Below are 20,632 nucleotides of genomic sequence, written 5' to 3' on the forward strand. Positions count from 1 at the left end.
CTAATATGTTTTGTATTTAGTAGAGACAGGGTTTCACCATATTGGTCGGGCTGGTCTTGAACTCCTGACCTCAGGCGATCTACCCACTTCAGCCTCCCAAAAGTGCTGGGATTACAGGCATGAGCCACCACATCCAGCCAAAACTGCACTTCAAATCCAATCTTTGGCTGGGCGCAGTGACTCATGCCTGTAATCCCAGCACTTTGGGAGGCCAAGACGGGCAGATCACCTGAGGTCAGGAGTTCGAGACCAGCCTGAACAACATGGAGAAACCCCGTCTCTACTAAAAATACATAATTAGCCGAGCATGGTGGCACATGCCTGTAATCCCAGCTACTCGGAAGGCTGAGGCAAGAGTATCACTTGAACCTGGGAGGCGGAGGTCACAGTGAGCCCAGATCGCGCCACTGCACTCCAGCCTGGGCAACAAGAGCAAAACTCCGTTTCAAAAAAAAAAAAAAAAAAGAAAAAAATCTAATATTGTCCCCAATTCCTACTTTTGGGAGTAAACTATGCCTATTTCAAACTATTGCTGGACAAGATTGCCTGGTTTCTGCTTCCCCTTATCCCTCTTGTTCAAGTCAACCAGTCAGGAAATATAAAGAATGATCAAGGAAACCTCCAAGTTAACACAGAAATACGTATATATGGTGAATGCTGTCTGCAGACAGCTTATGGCCCCGTGGTACTAGCCGTCATAGCACATGGCAAAGTTGTCCTATTGACTCTGCTGTCAGCCCCTGCGTGGAAGACCAAATAAAGGTGCTGGGACAGAAGGATGAAAAGGAATCCTAGGATAAATATCTCATCTTCATCGTCCCTGGGTTGGATAATTCTGAGGGTCTGTCGTTGAATCTCAGTGTTTCTGCACAGGACTCAGCTTCAATAGCCCAGTGGCAAGCTGCTTCATAAGTACAACCTCTACTGGCTTCCTGCCTTTCCCTGTCTCTCTTCCTCTTTCCCTGACCAATGCTCCCTCAATTACCTCCCTAATAACCTACTTGGACTTAAGGTTTGAAAAAGAAATGCGGCATCATTCTTTTTGTCTTAAATTTTTAATTAAAAAAAATTTTTTTTCGAGATGGGATCTTGCTCTGTTGCCCGGGCTGTAGAACAGTGGTGGAATTACGATACGGCTCATTGCAGCCTCAAACCCTTTGGCTGAAGCAATCCTCCCACCTCAGCCTCCTGAGTAACTGGGACCACAGGTGTGTGCCACCGTGCCTGGATAATTTTTGTAAAATATTTTTTGTAGAGACAGGGTCTCACTAGTTGCCCAGGCTGGTCTCAAACTCCCAGGCTCAATCAATCTGCCTGTCTCAACCTCCCAAGGTGTTGGGATTACAGGCGTGAGCCACTGCGCCGGGTCGCACCATCATTCCTATTTTTTTTTTTTTTTGGAAATGAAGTTCCCTCTGTCACCCAGGCTGGAGCACAGTGGCGCTATCTCGGCTCGCTGCAACCTCTGCCTCCCGGGTTCAAGTGATTCTCCTGTCTCAGCCTCCTGAGTAGTTGGGATTACAGTCATGTGCCACCACACCTGGCTAATTTTTATATTTTTAGTAGAGACGGGGTTTCGCCCTGTTGGCCAGGCTGGTCTCGAACTCCTGGGCTCAAGCCATCTGCTTGCCTCAACTCCCAAAGTGGTGAGATTCCAGGCGTGAGCCACCACTCCTGGACGAAGCATCATTCTTAATTTCAATGTCTAGTCTAGACATTTAAAAGAATTGAACATATTGGATCGTATCAAAACAACATCTTGTTGAAGAGAATGACCCTCTCCACCCAACCTGAAACAGATGGAGGCAGTGCTGACTTGATCTCAAATCTTAAACAAAATCTGCTTCACTCAATTTTCTTGTAGACAGGCCGACTGCTTTATTAGAAAACGGGAGAACATTGATCTTTTTCTATGATTCTCTTCCGATCACCCTAGGTAGAATTCCTTTCACTTTCTAACCTGTGTCTGTTTCAGCCCAGGATACATTAAGCTTGTTGTCTGTGACACTTTATTGAACTTTTTAATAGCCACGACTGACACTGATCCTCTCTGCTGAGAGAGGAGCTATTCTGATTCCATTCATTGTGACTCCAAAGTCTACCCTGGAAGTCAGATGCTCAGGTGGGATTTTATAAATATTCCATGAACAAATGAACTTTGGCTTTGGGGTAAAAGAGTGGGTTGCCCATCATTTGATAGATCCCTGTATATTTTTTCATAAAAAACACCCTAGCAGGTTGCTTATTGCAAAATGACATGTGTCATATCTTCTCTGGAGCTGAATATTGTTAAGCAAAATTTATATTAATGAGAAGCAAAAAACAGTTTGTTTGTTTTGCTTTGCTTCAGCAAGAATTATCTGTTGCATCAGAAATGCAGGGAGCACTTTTGCTCTTTATTAGCGTTTTTTTCCCCAGAAACTCTGACATTACTAGGACACTTGGTCATCTGTGATCTGCTTAAAAGCTCCCTTCAGCTCCTGGAAGAGTGGGTGGTTCTGATTCTCTTTCGGTGAGATGGTTTATGGAGCCCTCTTCATCCCATAATTCTGAAGAGTAACAGGCAGAACGTCTTATTAGGGGGCAGCTGAAATCGTCTAGGGAATGTGGCTAGGGAGTGTCGTCATCTTTACATCAAAGGCTATGCACAGATAACACGCCAATCCTGATTTCACCCATGAGAAAAGTGAACTCCAAGAATTTCAGGAATGTAGATGTGTCGATGATAAACATTGCATTTATTACAATTTCACTTTATTTCCTAGAAGAGGGGACATTATATTTCCTGGCCAGATGCTACCCTTTGAAAGAAATGCAAACTTTGATAAAATAGACATGCTATCAATTTCCTTAGGGGAGCTTTCTCTTCACTGGGTCACTATACCCAGCATGACAATAAAGTCTGCCATGTGTTTCTTGTCCTACTGGAAAAAAATACATAGAAAAGCTATGCACAAGGACTGTATTAAGATTCATCTATGTCTTTCAGAGATGGCAGGCAAGTGCCATTTCTGAACAATTTGGGTGAAGTCAGACACATGCACCTTACCCCGACAACCACTCAATGGACAGCAGAACATTGCAAATCATGACCTGTAATAGGACTGTCTTTGACTTACACAGCTCAGGAAACAACACTTGGTTTGGTCAAATGTTTGTTCCTTTTCATTTTGTGTTCTAGTGTTTTCTTTTCCTGCCCTTATGACAGTTGTGTGCAACGGCATTATTGCATTAAATAGACACGACTGATTAGGTAGCATGAACCATAGTTTAGAATTTGGCTAAGTGTGGCTATGTTACTGTTTGTTTTTTCTTTTTCTTTTTTTAGGAGATAGGGTCTTGCTGTGTTGCCCAGGCTGGAGTACAGTGGCTATTCAGACATGTGATTCCACCACTGATCAGCACGAGAGTTTTGACCTGCTGCATTTGTGACTTAGGGTGGTTCACCAGGCCTTAGGCAGCCTGGTGGTCTTCTGCTCCTGGGAGGTCACCATGCTGGTGCTGAATGCAGTGCAGATACTTGATCAGCCTAGCGCACCATAGCCCAGAACTTCTGGGCCCAAGCCATCCCCCACTTCAGTCTCCTGAGTAGCCGGGACCACAGGCAGGCTACTTGCTGTTTTTGTCAACATAAAAGGGAGTCAGAAAAGGCAGAACATATCAAGATCAGTAAATCTAGGCTGGGCCTGATGGCTCACACCTATAATCACAGTGCTTCATGAGGCCAAGGTAGGAGGATTCTTTGACGCCAGGAGTTCAAAACCAGCCTGGGCAATATAGGGAGACCTTGTCTCTACAAAAAAATAGAAAATAAAGAAATTACCCAGGTGCAGTGGTGCATGCCTGTAGTTCCAGCCACTCCAGAGGCTGAGACTGGAGGATCTTTCGAGCTTAGGAGGCTGAGGCTGCAGCGAGCTCTTATCACACCAGTGCACTCCAGCTTGGGTGACAGAATGAGACCCTGTCTCTAAAAGAAAAAGAAAAAAAGAGATTAGTAAATTCTTTAGAAACCAAGATTTTACCACGAGCAGTTGCACGAAGGTGGAAAACCTTTCTGTGATTATAAGTAGGGATTCTGAAAGAAGTCCTCAAAGTGAATACTTATTCCATGGAGAAACAGAATGAATTGAGAGAGTCCTGGAAGCTGGGAGGAGAGGAATCTGTAGAAAGCAGAGTCACTTAACTAATTCACCACTGAGACTGCAAACCGATGGTCATGGAGCTGCCATGGGAATCTGAATTACAGTCACTTTTATTCTTTGTATTTTATTGTTTGGGTTGAAAATGCGGCCAGGCACGGTGGCTCATGCTTGTAATCCCAGCACTTTGGGAGGCTGGGGTGGGTGGATCACCTGAGATCAGGAGTTTGAGACCAGCCTGACCAACATGGTGAAACCCCATCTCTACTAAAAATACAAAAATTGGGATTCCATTCCAAGATGGCCAAATAGAAACAGCTCCGGTCTACAGCTCCCAGCGTGATCAACACAGAAAACGGGTGATTTCTGCATTTCCAACTGAGGTATCTTGTTCATCTAATTGGGACTGGTTGGACAGTGGGTGCGGCCCACAGAGGGCAAGTCGAAACAGGGCAGGGCATTGCCGCACCTGGGAAGTGTCAGAGGATTTCCCTTTCCTAGCCAAGGAAGCTGTGACAGACTGTACCTGGAAAATTGGGACACTCTCGCCCACATACTGCACTTTTCCAATGGTCTTAGCAAAGAGCACACCAGGAGATTATATCCTGCACCTGGCTCGGCAGTTCCCACGCCCACAGAGCCTTGCTCACTGCTAGCACAGCAGTCTAAGATCGAACTGTGAGGCAGCATCCTGGCTGGGGGGGTGGGCATCCAACATTGCTGAGGCTTGAGTAGGTAAACAATGTGGCCAGGGAAGCTCGAACTGGGCAGAGCCCACTGCAGCTCAGCAAGGCCTACTGCCTCTGTAGATTCCACCTCTGGGAGCAGGGTATAGCTGAACAAAAGGCAGCAGAAACTTCTGCAGACTTAAACGTCCCTGTCTGACAGCTCTGAAGAGAGCAGTGGTGCTCCCAGCATGGTGTTTGAGCTCTGAGAATGGACAGACTGCCTCCTCAAGTGGGTCCCTGACCCCCTTGTAGCCTAACTGGGAGACACCTCCCAGTAGGGGCCAACTGACAACTCATACAGGTGGTGCCCCTCTGGGACGAAGTTTCCAGAGGAAGGATCAGGCAGCAATATTTGCTGTTCTGCAATATTTGCTGTTCTGCAGCCTCCACTGGTGATATCCAGGCAAACAGGGTCTGGAGTGGACCTCCAGCACACTCCAACAGACCTGCAGGTGAGGGACCTGACTGTCAGAAGGAAAACTAACAAACAGAAAGGAATAGCATCAACATCAACAAAAAGGACATCCACAGCAAAACTCCATCTGTAGGTCACCAGCATCAAAGACAAAAGGTAGGTAAAACCACAAAGATGGAGAGAAACCAGAGCAGAAAAGCTGAAAATTCTAAAAACCAGAGTGCCTCTTCTCCAAAGGGTTGCAGCTCCTCGCCAGCAACGGAACAAAGCTGGATGGAGAATGACTTTGACGAGCTGACAGTAGTAGGCTTCAGAAGGTCGGTAATAACAAACTTCTCCGAGCTAAAGGAAACATTCAAACCCATCGCAAGGACTCTAAAAACCTTGAAAAAAGATTAGACGAACAGCTAACTAGAATAAATAGTGTAGAGAAGACCTTAAATGACCTGATGGAGCTGAAAACCACGGCATACGAACTACGTGATGCATGCCTAAGCTTCAATAGCCGATTCAATCAAGTGGAAGAAAGGGTATCAGTGATTGAAGATCAAATGAATGAAATAAAGTGATAAGAGAAGTTTAGAGAAAAAAGAGTAAAAAGAAATGAACAAAGCCTCCAAGAAATATGGGACTATGTGAAAAGACCAAATCTACGTCTGATTGGTGTACCTGAAAGTGACAGGGAGAATGGAACCAAGTTGGAAAACACTCATCAGGATATTATCCAGGAGAACTTCCCCAACCTAGCAAGGCAGGCCATCATTCAAATTCAGGAAATACAGAGAAAGCCGCAAAGATACTCCTCGAGAAGACACATAATTGTCAGATTCACCAAAGTTGAAATGAAGGAAAAAATGGTAAGGGCAGCCAGAGAGAAAGGTCGGGTTACCTACAAAGGGAAGCCCATCAGACTAACAGTGGATCTCTCGGCAGAAACTCTACAAGCTAGAAGAGAGTGGGGGCCAATGTTCCACATTCTTAAAGAAAAGAATTTTCAATCCAGAATTTCATATCCAGCCAAACTAAGCTTCACAAGTGAAGGAGAAATAAAATCCTTTACAGACAAGCAAATGCTGAGAGATTTTGTCACCACCAGGCCTGCCCTACGAGAGCTCCTGGAGGAAGCACTAAACATGGAAAGGAACAACCAGTACCAGCCACTGCAAAAACATGCCAAATTGTAAAGACCATCGATGCTAGGAAGAAACTGCATCAACTAACGAGCAAAATAACCAGCTAACATCATAATGACAGGATCAAATTCACACATAACAATATTAACCTTAAATGTAAATGGGTTAACTGCCCTGATTAAAAGACACAGACTGGCAAATTGGATAGAGTCAAGACCCAACAGTGTGCTGTATTCAGGAGACCCATCTCATGTGCAGAGACACATGTAGGCTCAAAATAAAGGGATGGAGGAAGATCTACCAAGCAAATGGAAAGCAGAAAAAAGCAGAGGTTACAATCCTAGTCTCTGATAAAACAGACCTTAAACCAACAGAGATCAAAAGAGAGAAAGAAGGCCGTTACATAATGGTAAAGGGATCAATTCAAGAAGAAGACCTAACTATCCTAAATATATATGCACCCAATACAGGAGCACCCAGATTCATAAAGGGAGTCCTTAGAGACCTACAAAGAGACTTAGACTTCCACACAATAATAACGGGAGACTTTAACACCCCACTGTCAATATTAGACAGATCAACGAGACAGAAGGTTAACAAGGATATCCAGTACTTGAATTCAGCTCTGCACCAAGTGGACCTAATAGACATCTACAGAACTCTCCACCCCAAATCAACAGAATATACATTCTTCTCGGCACCACATCACACTTATTCAAAAATTGACCACATAGTTGGAAGTAAAGCACTCCTCAGCAAATGTAAAAGAACAGAAATCACAACAAACTGTCTCTCAGACCACAGTGCAATCAAATTAGAACTCAGGATTAAGAAACTCACTCAAAACTGCTCAACTACATGGAAACTGAACAACCTGCTCCTGAATGACTACTGGGTAAATAACGAAATGAAGGCAGAAATAAAGATGTTCTTTGAAATCAATGAGAACAAAGACACAACATACCAGAATCTCTGGGACACATTTAAAGCAGTGTGTAGAGGGAAATTTATAGCACTAAATGCCCACAGAAGAAAGCAGGAAAGATCTAAAATCAACACCCTAACATCACAATGAAAAGAACTAGAGAAGCAAGAGCAAACACATTCAAAATCTAGCAGAAGGCAAGAAATAACTAAGATCAGGGCAGAGCTGAAGGAGATAGAGACACAAAAAACCCTTCAAAAAAATCAATGAATCCAGGAGCTGGTTTTTTGAAAAGATCAACAAAACTGATAGGCCGCTAACAACACTAATGAAGAAGAAAAGAGAGAAGAATCAAATAGATGCAATAAAAAATGATAAAGGGGATATCACCACCAATCCCACAGAAATACAAACTACCATCAGAGAATAGTATAAACACCTCTATGCAAATGAACTAGAAAATCTAGAAGAAATGGATAAATTCCCGGACACATACACCCTCCCAAGACTAAACCAGGAAGAAATTGAACCTCTGAATAGACCAATAACAGGCTCTGAAATTGAGGCAATAATTAATAGCCTACCAACCAAAAAAAGTCCAGGACCAGATGGATTCACAGCCAAATTCTACCAGAGGTACAAAGAGGAGCTGGTACCATTACTTCTGAAACTATTCCAATCAATAGAAAAAGAGGGAATACTCCCTAACTCATTTTATGAGGCCAACATCATCCTGATACCAAAGCCTGGCAGAGACACAACAAAAAAGGAGAATTTTAGATCAATATCCCTGATGAACATCAGTGCAAAAATCCTCAATAAAATACTGGCAAACCAAATCCAGCAGCACATTGAAAAGCTTATCCATCATGGTCAAGTTGGCTTCATCCCTGGGATGCAAGGCTGGTTCAACATATGCAAATCAGTAAACATAATCCATCACATAAACAGAACCATCAACAAAAACCACATGATTATCTCAATAGATGCAGAAAAGGCCTTTGATAAAATTCAGCAGCCTTTCATGCTAAAAACTCTCAATAAACTAGGTATTGATGGGACGTATCTCAAAATAATAAGAGCTATTTTTGACAAACTCACAGCCAATATCATACTGAATGGGCAAAAACTGGAAGCATTCCCTTTGAAAACTGGCACAAGACAGGGATGCTCTCTTTCACCACTCCTATTCAACATAGTGTTGGAAGTTCTGGTCAGGGCAATCAGGCAAGAGAAAGAAATAAAGGGTATTCAATTAGGAAAAGAGGAAGTCGAATTGTCCCTGTTTGCAGATGACATGATTGTATATTTAGAAAACCCCATCATCTCAGCCCAAAATCTCCTTAAGCTGATAAGCAACTTCAGCAGAGTCTCAGGATACAAAATCAATGTGCAAAAATCACAAGCATTCCTGTACACCAATAACAGACAAACAGACAGCCAAATCATGAGTGAACTCCCATTCACAATTGCTACAAAGAGAATAAAATACCTAGGAATCCAACTTACAAGGGATGTGAAGGACCTCTTCAAGGAGAACTACAAACCACTGCTCAACGAAATAAAATGACACAAACAAATGGAAGAACATTCCATGCTCATGGATAGGAAGAATCAATATTGTGAAAATGGCCATACTGCCCAAGGTAATTTATAGATTCAATGTCATCTCCATCAAGCTACCAATGACTTTCTTCACAGAATTGGGAAAAATGACTTTAAAGTTCATATGGAACCAAAAAAGAGCCCAGATTGCCAGGTCAATCCTAAGCAAAAAGAACAAAGCCGGAGGCACCATGCTACCTGACTTCAAACTATACTACAAGGCTACAGTAACCGAAACAGCATGGTACTCATACCAAAACAGAGATATAGACCAATGGAACAGAACAGAGGCCTCAGAAATAACACCATACATCTACCACCATCTGATCTTTGACAAACCTGACAAAAACCAGAAATGGGGAAAAGATTCCCTATTTAATAAATGGTGCTGGGAAAACTGGCTAGTCATATGTAGAAAGTTGAAACTGGATCCCTTCCTTACACTTTATACAAAATTAATTCAAGATGGATTAAAGACTTACATGTTAGACCTAAACCATAAAAACCCTAGAAGAAAACCTAGGCAATACCATTCAGGACATAGGCATGGGCAAGGACTTCATGACTAAAACAACAAAAGCAGTGGCAACAAAAGCCAAAATAGACAAATGGGATCTAATTAAACTAAAGAGCTTCTGCACAGCAAAAGAAACTACCATCTGAGTGAACAGGCAACCTACAGAATGGGAGAAAATTTTTGCAGTGTACCCATCTGACAAAGGGCCAATATCCAAAATCTACAAAGAACATAAACAAATTTACAAGAAAAAAACAAACAACCCCATCAAAAAGTGGGCAAAGGATATGAATAGACACTTCTCAAAAGAAGACATTTATGCAGCCAAAAGACACATGAAAAAAATGCTCACCATCACTGGCCATCAGAGAAATGCAAATCAAAACCACAGTGAGATACCATCTCACACCAGTTAGAATGGCGATCATTAAAAAGTCAGGAAACAACAGATCCTGGAGAGGATGTGGAGAAATAGGAACACTTTTACACTGTTGGTGGGAGTGTAAACTAGTTCAACCATTGTGGAAGACAGTGTGGCAATTCCTCAAGGATCTAGAGCTAGCAATACCATTTGACCCAGTAATCCCATTACTGGGTATATACCCAAAGCATTATAAATCATGCTGCTATCAAGACATATGCACACTATTCACAATAGCAAAGACTTGGAACCAACCCAAATGTCCATCAATGATAGACTGGATTAAGAAAACCTGGCACATAGATACCATGGAATACTATGCAGCCATAAAAAATGATAAGTTAATGTCCTTTGCAGGGACATGGATGAAGCTGGAAACCATCATTCTGAGCAAACTATCACAAGGACAGAAAACCAAACACTGCATGTTCTCACTCATAGGTGGTAATTGAACAATGAGAACACTTGGACACAGGGTGGGGGACATCACACACCGGGCCTGTTGTGGGGTGGGGGGTGGGGGGAAGGATAGCACTGGGAGAGATACCTAATGTAAATGACGGGTTGATGGATGCAGCGGGCCAGCATGGCACATGTATACCTATGTAACGAGCCTGCACGTTGTGCACATGTACCCTAGAACTTAAAGTATAATAAAAATAAATAAATAAATAAATAAATAAATAAATAAATAAAATAAAATCAGGAGAAAAAAAAATTGGCCAGTCATGGTGGCAGGTGCCTGTAATTCCAGCTACTCAGGAGGCCGAGACAGGAAAATCGTTTAAGACCAGGAGGCAGAGATTTTAGTGAGCTGAGATCGTGCTGCTGCACTCCAGCTTCGGCAACAGAGTGAGACTCTGTCTCAAAAAAAAAAAAAAAAATGCACATGCCCTTTATATGTAAATTTTCATTTTAGGGAATAAGTTCACATCTTCTTAACATATATTATTTTGGTGTTTTTAGACAATTCCAGTTCAAAATTCCTCTCCAGGTACATTTACCTGAAGAAATCTGCATCTCTGGTCTGATGCAAGATCTGGTTTCCAGGCTGGGCGCAGTGGCTCTCGCCTATAATCCCAGCACTTTGGGAGGCCGAGATGGGAGGATTGCTTGAGCCCAGGAGTTTGAGACCAGCCTGGGCAACATAGTGAGATTATGTAAAAATACAAAAATTATCCATGGACTAGTGGGTGCCTGTAGTCCCAGCTATTCGGGAGGCTGAAGCAGGAGGATCACTCGAGCCTGGAAGTCGAGGCTGCAGTGAGCTGTGATCACCATAATTTTACTCCAGCCTGGGTAACAGAGAGACAACCAGTCTCAAAAACAAAACAAAACAAAATCTGGTTTCTAGAGTTTATAGAATCATACAACAGCATGTTTCATGGAGCGTTCCATCTCACAAGGTGGTGTTTGGTTTAGAGAGGGTTATGTATGCCCTCTGATATTCTCAAATCTTTATTTAAAATGCTGGGAGAGTTGCTATCTGGCTTTGCATCAGTGTTTAATATTATTAAGATATAAAGACAGGGAAGACCTTCCATTTCCCTCCCACGTCCCCACCACCTTTAATTGGGAGCACAGATGTCCCTGAGGCACTGCTATAGACCATGAGGTCACCACAACACAAGGGACATCAAATGGGATTGCTCTGGCTCAAAACAGCCAGTCTTAATTCTGGTGCGATGAATGGCTTTTGTGGTCATCCCAGATAAGAACATTCAGCGTCAGCAAGAAAGGCTGTAGGTATTTGGCTGAATGTAATGTTTTGTTGTTGATGTGCTGTTGTTTTTCTTTTCCTGGGCGTGTAGTAGGAGTTGCAAATGCGGGCTGCAGATTAGCAACGGGAACCATCTGGGTGAGCCTAGCAGGGACCAGCCCTCCCATGGGAGAGAGAGGTGACACGGAGCGGCTAATGCTTTCGTAATGATTCAAGGCAGCTGCCAAAAGAGGCAGAGCCTTTGCAGAACAGCCTGTCTGTTCTGCTCCTAGACATTAGAGAGATAATACGGCTGATAGGTGAGTTGGGGAAGGCTTGTTTGGGCACATTTTCTCAGCCTGTTTTTTTTTTTAACCTCTGGTAGAAACGGGCATAGTCGAAAGATCCATTGACCTATTGTATTCCGAAACTCAATGGATCATCAGCTTAGGCACTGAGAAATGGATTCCAAACCAATTTTAGTGTGAGCAAGTTTCTCTCCTTTCTGTTACTCTCATACCCTTTCTTCTTTCTTCCCTCCCTCCCTCTCTTCCTTTTTCTTTCTTAACCAAGAACGTGTGTGTGTGTGTGAGTGTGCGTGCGTGTGTGTCTGTGTAGTGTGTATAGTATGTGACCAGAGTATCCATGCTTTGGAACAAAATGAATTTAAGGAGGAATGCGTTTGTATTTTGTCCTTAGTGTTATTTTAAGGTACAAATATGGGTAATAACTTGCAGACTACAGATGGGCTTTTCTTTCATTGTAATGCATTTGGCTGTCATATCCCTTAGTCCTAACCCCTCTGCCACTGCCAACTAAATATAACCATTAGTCATTCAGTGGTTTCTGCATTTTGCAGTCAAAAAAGAGGGAGCTCATTTTGATTGATTGCCTCTTTCCTTATTCAGGACACAGAAGCTTTCTGAGTTTAAACTTTTAGGCTTGGCAGGACATTGAGACAATGCTCTTGGGCCAGCATGTTTCAGGGCAGGTTTTGCCACTGAGACAATTCATCCAAGAGCCCCAGGACTTGGGGCAGCAGGAGTTCTTTTAAAAATGGGCCAAAAGACGGGCAGAGCACTTGAGGTCAGCAGTTCAGGACCAGCCTGGCCAACATGCTGAAACCCCATCTCTACTAAAAATACAAGAATTAGCCGGGCGTGGTGGTGCACGCCTGTAGTCCCCACTACTCAGGAGGCTGAGGCAGGAGAATGGCTTGAACCCGGGAGGCAGAGGTTGCAGTGAGCTGAGATTGCACCACTGCACTCCAGCCTGGGTGACAGCCAGACTCCGGCTCAAAAAAAAAAAAAAAGGTCAAAAGAATGAACTCATTGAAAGTTCAGGATTTGTGCAGTAGTGGCCTTGGAAAATCAATTTTAAAATGTCGGAATTAGGGATATGGCTCACAAGTCTAGTGAGAATTTCATGCTGGGAACTAATTTAATTGACACATGAATGATACTTTTTTTTTTTTTTTTTGGTCTTTTAAATCATGTGTGTGTCTTCTGCCAAAGACAACAAGAAGGTATTCCAAGCTGCACAATGAGGCCCAGGTAGGTAAAGCCGTATACTGCATTGTGAGCACATTGAATCTAATGTATAATTCTGTGTATTTGTGAATCCAGCCTTATAGGTAGAGGCATTTAATATCATCTGCCTTTTTTTCTTTTTTCTTTTTCTTTTCTTGTAACCTACTATGAGTCAACATGCTGTCTTTATATGGCTGGCCATAAGATGTCTAAGTTCATTCTCTCGACTTAGTAAGTGTGTAAGTTTTTTAAAAAGGTAGGAGTTAGGCAATTGATAGAGATGTAAACTGTAAATTTCCAACAGATACATATGAGTTTATGTTTATTTTTATTTATTTTAGAGACAGGGTTTCACAGGGTTTTGCTCTGTCATCCAGGGTAGACGACAGTGGTGCAGTCATAGCTCACTGCAACCTCCAACTCCTGGGCTCAAGAGATCCTCCAGCCTCAGCCTCCAGAGTAGCTGGGACCTCAGGTGCTTATCACCATGCCCAGCTAATTTTTTATTTTTATTTTTTGTAGAGACAGGTTCTCATTTTGTTGCCCAGGTTGGTCTTGAACTCCTGGGCTCAAGGAATCCCCCCGCCTCAGCCTCTCAAAGTGCTGGGATTACAGGTGTGAGCCACCATTGTGCCCAGCCGTATACATGATTTTAAAGTATTGTAAAAATAGGAGGTGATAAAAAAATTCAACTAACTTTGCATAGATGAAAAGCATTTCTGTAACTTCGGGGATTTGGCCCACAGTCCTGAGCATGTAGCTTTTGCCTGCAAGACATTCTCAATCTTCAAGGAGATGTTTGCATACAGCAAAAAAATTATAATGTTCTGTGGCTGTCATTGTTTCAGAGTATTTACAAAGGACTCTGAGAGCCAATAGGGATGAACTCCTGTTTGTATTTTTTCTCTCAGAGGAGATATTTGAAGTGGGTTTTGAAACATGTATAGAGATGACATAGGAATTGAATCAATAATCCACATGTCCAATATTCATTACCTGATAACTGAGTAGGGATATGCTGAGAAGAGCGTCATGTGTTTCCTTAAGAAAATATGACCTCAGCTGGGACTGAGCAAAACTATGAAGTGGACTCAGGTGGTCCTCAGAGTCCACGTTTCTTTCTTTTCCTCAATTCAGTTCTTTCCCCAACTTCCACTTTTCCTTTACTTGGTAATTCCTTATTTTATTTTATTTATTTATTTTGTTGCTTGTTTTTCTTTTCTCCAGCCAAAGCTGCTATTCTCACACTTTTTTTTCTTTTGAGGGTCTCGTCCTGTAGCCCAGGCTAGAGTGCAGTGGCGCAATCTCAGCTCACTGCAGGCTTGAACTCCTGAGCTCAAGCGATCCTCCCACCTCAGCCTCCAGAGTAGCTGGGACTACAGGCATGTACCACCACACCCAGTTCATTTTTACATTTTTTTGTAGGGATGGGGTCTCACTATGTTACCCAGGCTGGTGACGAACTGATTCTCCTGCCTCAGCCTCCCAAAGAGCTGGGATTACAGGTGTGAGCCACTGCAACCTGACTTTTTAAAAATTTGGAGTAATGATAAATTGCATGTATTTATTCTTTTTATATTATGAATATTTTATTTTTATTTATTTATTCTTTCTTTTTTAAATTCATTTTTCTTTTTAATTTTTTTCCTTTTTAAATTTCTTTTTCTTTTTTTATTGTCCCTTGAGTCAAAAAAGCTGACATATAAACATTGCATAGATTTATGGTGTACAACTTGATGTTTTGAAATACGCCTGCATTTTGGAATAGCTCAATTATGCTAATGCATGTTACCTCATCCACTTACCTATTTGTGATGAGAACACTTTGAGTAGATTTTATCAGTAATTTTCAACTCTAAAATACATTCTTATTAACTACAGTCAGCACAAGTACAATAGATTCTTTGAACTTATTTCTCCTGTCAAATTGAAAATTTGTATCCTTCGACCAACATCTCCCCAACCCCTCCACTGGCCCCCCAGCTCCTAGCAGGCATCATTCTACCCTTTCCTTCTATGAGATCAACTTTTTGAGATTTCACATAGAAGTGAGATCATGTGGTATTGGTGTTTCTGTGCCAGGCTTATTTTCCTTAGCATAATGACCTCCAGGTTCATCCACGTTGTTGTAAATGACAGAATTTCATTCTTTTTTTAACGCTGAATAATATTCCACGGTGTATATGTACCGCATTTTCTTTATCCATTCATGCAATGATGGACACTGAGGTTGATTTCACAGTTTGGCCATTGTGAATAGTACTGTAAGGATCACACACACCCACACGCCCTTAAATTAGAATAAAAATTCTAATTTTAGAATGAAGTTAAGGTTAAATCCCTTACCCGTAGAGACTCATTTAAGTCCCTTAAATGAGGTTAAGTCTCTGGAAGAGAGAGTTAACCTCAGGAGTCTTATCGTCTCCGTCCTCTGCAATGATTTGCCTCTGAGTACATGTTTTCAGACTTCCCTCCTGGAAGGGCATCTACTTTAGCCTTTTAAAAAAATTTCAATAGTTTTTGGGGAGCAGGTGATGTTTGATTACATGGATAAGTTCTTTAGTGGTGATTTGTGAGATTTTGATGCACCCATCCCCTGAGCAGTGTACACTGCACACAATGTGCGGTCTTTGATCCCTCACTCCCCTCCCACCCTTTCCCTGAGTCCCCAAAGTCCATTGCGTCATTCTTATGCCTTTGCAGCCTCATAGCTTAGCTCCCACTTATGAGTGAGAACATACAATGTTTGGTTTTCCATTCCTGAGTTACTTCACTTAGAATAATTGTCTCCAACTCCATCCAGGTTGCTGCAAATGACATTATTTTGTTCCTTTTTATGGCTGAGTAGTATTCCATGGTGTGTGTGTGTGTGTGTGTGTGTGTGTGTATGAATATGAAAATTGGATATGGATAGATAGATACCTGCAGATCTATACAGATAAAGAAGATGTGATATATATAGGTATCTACAGATCTATAGATATCAAGAGTGTCTCGCTCCAAGCACCAAGCACTGCTGCTGAATGGCAGCAGAAGTGCCCAAAGAAATGCACTCTTGGCTTCTCACTTTGTATACAATCTATAGCTAGCTATCTCTATATATCACATTTTCTTTATCCACTCATTGATGGGTATTTGGGCTGGTTCCACATTTTTGCAACTGCAAATTGTGCTGCTGTAAACATGCATGTGCAAGTGTCTTTTGTTGTTGTTGTTGTTGTTTTTGATGGAACCTCGGTCTGTCACCCAGGCTGGAGTGCAGTGGCACAATCTTGGCTCACTGCAACCTCCGCCTCCCGGGTTCAAGTGATTCTCCTGCCTCAGCCTCCCTAGCAGCTGGGATTACAGGAGTGTGCCACTACACTCGGCTAATTTTTGTACTTTTAGTAGACACAGAGTTTCACCATGTTGGCCAGGCTGGTCTCGAGCTCCTGACCTCAGGTGATCCACCTGCCTCGGCCTCCCAAAGTGCTGAGATTACAGGTGTGAGCCACCACACCCAGCCGCAAGTGTCTTTTATATATAATGCCTTCTTTTCCTCTGGGTAGATACCCAGGAGTGGGATTGCTGGATCAAATGGTAGATCTACTTTTAGTTCTTTAAGGAATCTCCATACTGTTTTCCACAGCGCTTGTACATTCCCACTAACAGTATAAAAGGATTCCCTTTTCACTGCATCCATGTTAACATCTGTTGTTTTAGCCTTTATTTTATGCAAAGTGAGAAGCCAAGAACGCATTACGTTGGGCACTTCCGCTACCATTCAGCAGCAGTGCTCGGTGCTTGGAGAGAGACACTCTTGAGCTTGAGGAGATGCCTGGGAGATCCACGTGATCTCCAAAGACCCCTGTTGTGTTGTGTTGGGAGGTGGATCCTGAATCCACCCAGAGAAGCCTGATACCAATAAAATCCCTGCTTGCTTTCCAGGAGACCCTTGGTCTTCATGTCTTTGGTGTGTGCACTCTTGAACACATGCCAGGCACACAGGGTGCATGACAACAAGCCTAATATTGTCCTAATCATGGTTGATGACCTGGGTATTGGAGATCTGGGCTGCTACGGCAATGACACCATCAGGTAAGGCGGTTTCATGGCCAGTCATACGTTCGTCAGTCGTTCAGGTTCAGCAGGCTGGCTGTACGGCTGCATCTATGTGCAAAACCAAATGTATTTGTTGGGATTTTTTTTTTTAGTTACTTTAAACTTTTTGATAGTTTTAAATTATTTAGATTATGTAATAGTTTTACAATTGCATTTTTAATAATTTTAATTTGAATCTCTTTCAGTTTTTAAACTTAAGAAATAATAATTGTCCATCTTCACAGGGTACACAGTGAGGTTTGGATACATACAAAGTATAGTGATCAGATCAGGGTAATCAGCACATCCAGTGCCTCTAGCATTAACCAGGATGGTCATAGTAAAAGCATGGCTATCTGGACCCGAGTCCTGGCTCTGCATTTACTAGCTCTGAAGTCTTGGAGAAGTCGCTGAACCTCTCTGTGCCTGTTTTCTTATTTGTCGAATGCAGAGAAGGCTTTATATCCCTGAGTTTATGTGTGTAAAGAACTTAGAATAGTACCTAACACACAACTACCCTCTATCATACAGCCTATTATGAAGCATGATGATTGTACGTACATGTACATATACAGATATGAACATATAAATGTCATTATATAAATATATGTGATATATTCATATATGAATATATTCTATAATATATAAAGTATATATCATACATTTATTATATTACATATCCATATATTATGAATATATGAACATATAGTCAATGTATAAACATATATGAATATATTCATAATATATGAATATATAATATTACTAATATATACGAATATGTTATTCATATATACATGAACATATACATATTTCTATGTCTATGAATATATATTCACTTTTATATAAATGTATTTTTTAAAATTAAATATAAATATATTTAAATAAATATATAAACATATATTTATATATTTTATAAAAGTACATTTAAATAAATATATGTAAATATATATTTATTTTATATAAATAAATATTTATATAAAATGAATATATCTTCATACATATTGATAATATATAAAGTATATATTATCAATATATATTGATAATATATAAATATATATTTATATATAAATGATATATACTTTATATATTTATATATTATCTATATATTGATAATATATATTATATATTATATATATATTATAATATATCAATATATATTGATAATATATAAATATATATTTATATATAAATGATATATACTTTATATATTTATATATTATCTATATATTGATAATATATACTTTTATATATTATCAATATGTATGAAGATATATTCATTTTATATAAATATTTATTTATATAAAATAAATATATATTTACATATATTTATTTAAATGTACTTTTATAAAATATATAAATATATGTTTATATATTTATTTAAATATATTTATATTTAATTTTAAAAAATACATTTATATAAAAGTGAATATATATTCATAGACATAGAAATATGTATATGTTCATGTATATATGAATAACATATTCGTATATATTAGTAATATTATATATTCATATATTATGAATATATTCATATATGTTTATACATTGACTATATGTTCATATATTCATAATATATGGATATGTAATATAATAAATGTATGATATATACTTTATATATTATAGAATATATTCATATATGAATATATCACATATATTTATATAATGACATTTATATGTTCATATCTGTATATGTACATGTACGTACAATCATCATGCTTCATAATAGGCTGTATGATAGAGGGTAGTTGTGTGTTAGGTACTATTCTAAGTTCTTTACACACATAAACTCAGGGATATAAAGCCTTCTCTGCATTCGACAAATAAGAAAACAGGCACAGAGAGGTTCAGCGACTTCTCCAAGACTTCAGAGCTAGTAAATGCAGAGCCAGGACTCGGGTCCAGATAGCCATGCTTTTACTATGACCATCCTGGTTAATGCTAGAGGCACTGGATGTGCTGATTACCCTGATCTGATCACTATACTATATAGTATATACTATATACTATATATTATAAATATATACATATATTTATATGTTATATATAATATATTATATATTAATAAATACATATTATTTATTTATATATTTAATTATACATATATAAATATTTATTTTAATATAAATAAAATATAAATATTTATTTATATTTATAAATATATTTATAAATAAAATTATATATAATTATAAATATATAATTAAATATATATAATTAATAAATATATATTATAAATATAGATTTATTAATATATAAATATATATTAATAAATATAGATTTATAATATATAAATATATATTAATAAATATAGATTTATAATATATAAATATATATTAATAAATATAGATTTATAATATATAAATATATATTAATAAATATAGATTTATAATATATAAATATATATTAATAAATATGTATGAATTTATGAATATTTATATATTCAATTATATATATTCATAAATATATAAATGTGAATATGTATATTCAGCAGAATTCATTCTGTTTCCTAATTTGGTGAGCCAATAGATTCTTTAAGATGGTGAGCTTGTATTTTTAACAATGGGCATTCTGAAAGAAGAAAAACAGATATGAAACAAACTCAGTGCTTTGTGGTGGATAATAGAAGCTATCTGTATTAGCCATTCTTATACTGAGCTTAGGAGTACATCGTTATCAGACGTACATCATACGCTTTTAAGATCATTGCGTTGTATGACTAATAGATGCTGAAAGTAGTCACCACAGTTTTCGACAACGGAGCTAGGAGTCATGAAAAAGTAGTCGCCAAAAATTAACCATTGCTTATGAGAAAAGAAGAGAGGACTCACCCAAAAGCGCAGAAACACGGTGTCCATAAATAGCAGATATTTACAGAGAGTATGTTAGCGTGGGGTATCGGTCTTTTGCTGAAAATACTAGCAATTTGAGAAGTGAGATTATAATGTGAAATCTAAAACCAGGCACATGTGCCCCAGGAATGCAGTTTACAATTTTTTTCTTTGCAAAATAAATAATGTTTTAAAAGTTGGTAGGTGACTTCCATATCCGAAAAAAAAATCAGATGCACACCTTGGTAAAGCTGGAACTTCTCCTTGCACCAGTTACCTGTCATAATTTCTCTCATGAATAAATGTAGAACTCATTATATTTTATTTTCATCCAAGAGGAGACTGATTCTTTTTCCAGAAGTCTCTCCAGCCTCCAGAAATCTCTTGTTAAATTATTTTTTAATTGACGAATTATAGTTCTGTGTATTTCTGGTGTACATCATGATGTTTTGATTCATGGATCCATTGTGGAATAGCTAAATCAAGCTAATTAACATGCACAACCACACATACTTATTATTTATATGTGGTGAAAATTATAGCAATTTCAAGAATAGAATACATTGTTATTAGCTATAGTCACCACAATCTGCAACAGATCTCTTAAATTTATTCC

At 39.4% G+C, this 20,632-nt stretch overlaps 1 protein-coding gene across 1 annotated transcript in view; it reads left to right on the forward strand.

The window, feature by feature from the left end:
* The window catches only part of ARSF (arylsulfatase F), a 72,275-nt gene that overhangs the window by 13,712 nt on the left and 37,931 nt on the right, over positions 1-20,632 (forward strand). The window contains exons 2-3 of the mRNA XM_054676348.1: positions 13,097-13,135; positions 17,039-17,188. Coding sequence (XP_054532323.1) covers positions 13,125-13,135; positions 17,039-17,188 — 161 coding nt within the window. The 5' untranslated portion in view covers positions 13,097-13,124. The remainder of the gene's footprint in view (positions 1-13,096; positions 13,136-17,038; positions 17,189-20,632) is intronic.

This window comes from Pan troglodytes, chromosome X, assembly GCF_028858775.2.
Source record: "Pan troglodytes isolate AG18354 chromosome X, NHGRI_mPanTro3-v2.0_pri, whole genome shotgun sequence".
NCBI classification, from domain to species: domain Eukaryota; kingdom Metazoa; phylum Chordata; class Mammalia; order Primates; family Hominidae; genus Pan; species Pan troglodytes.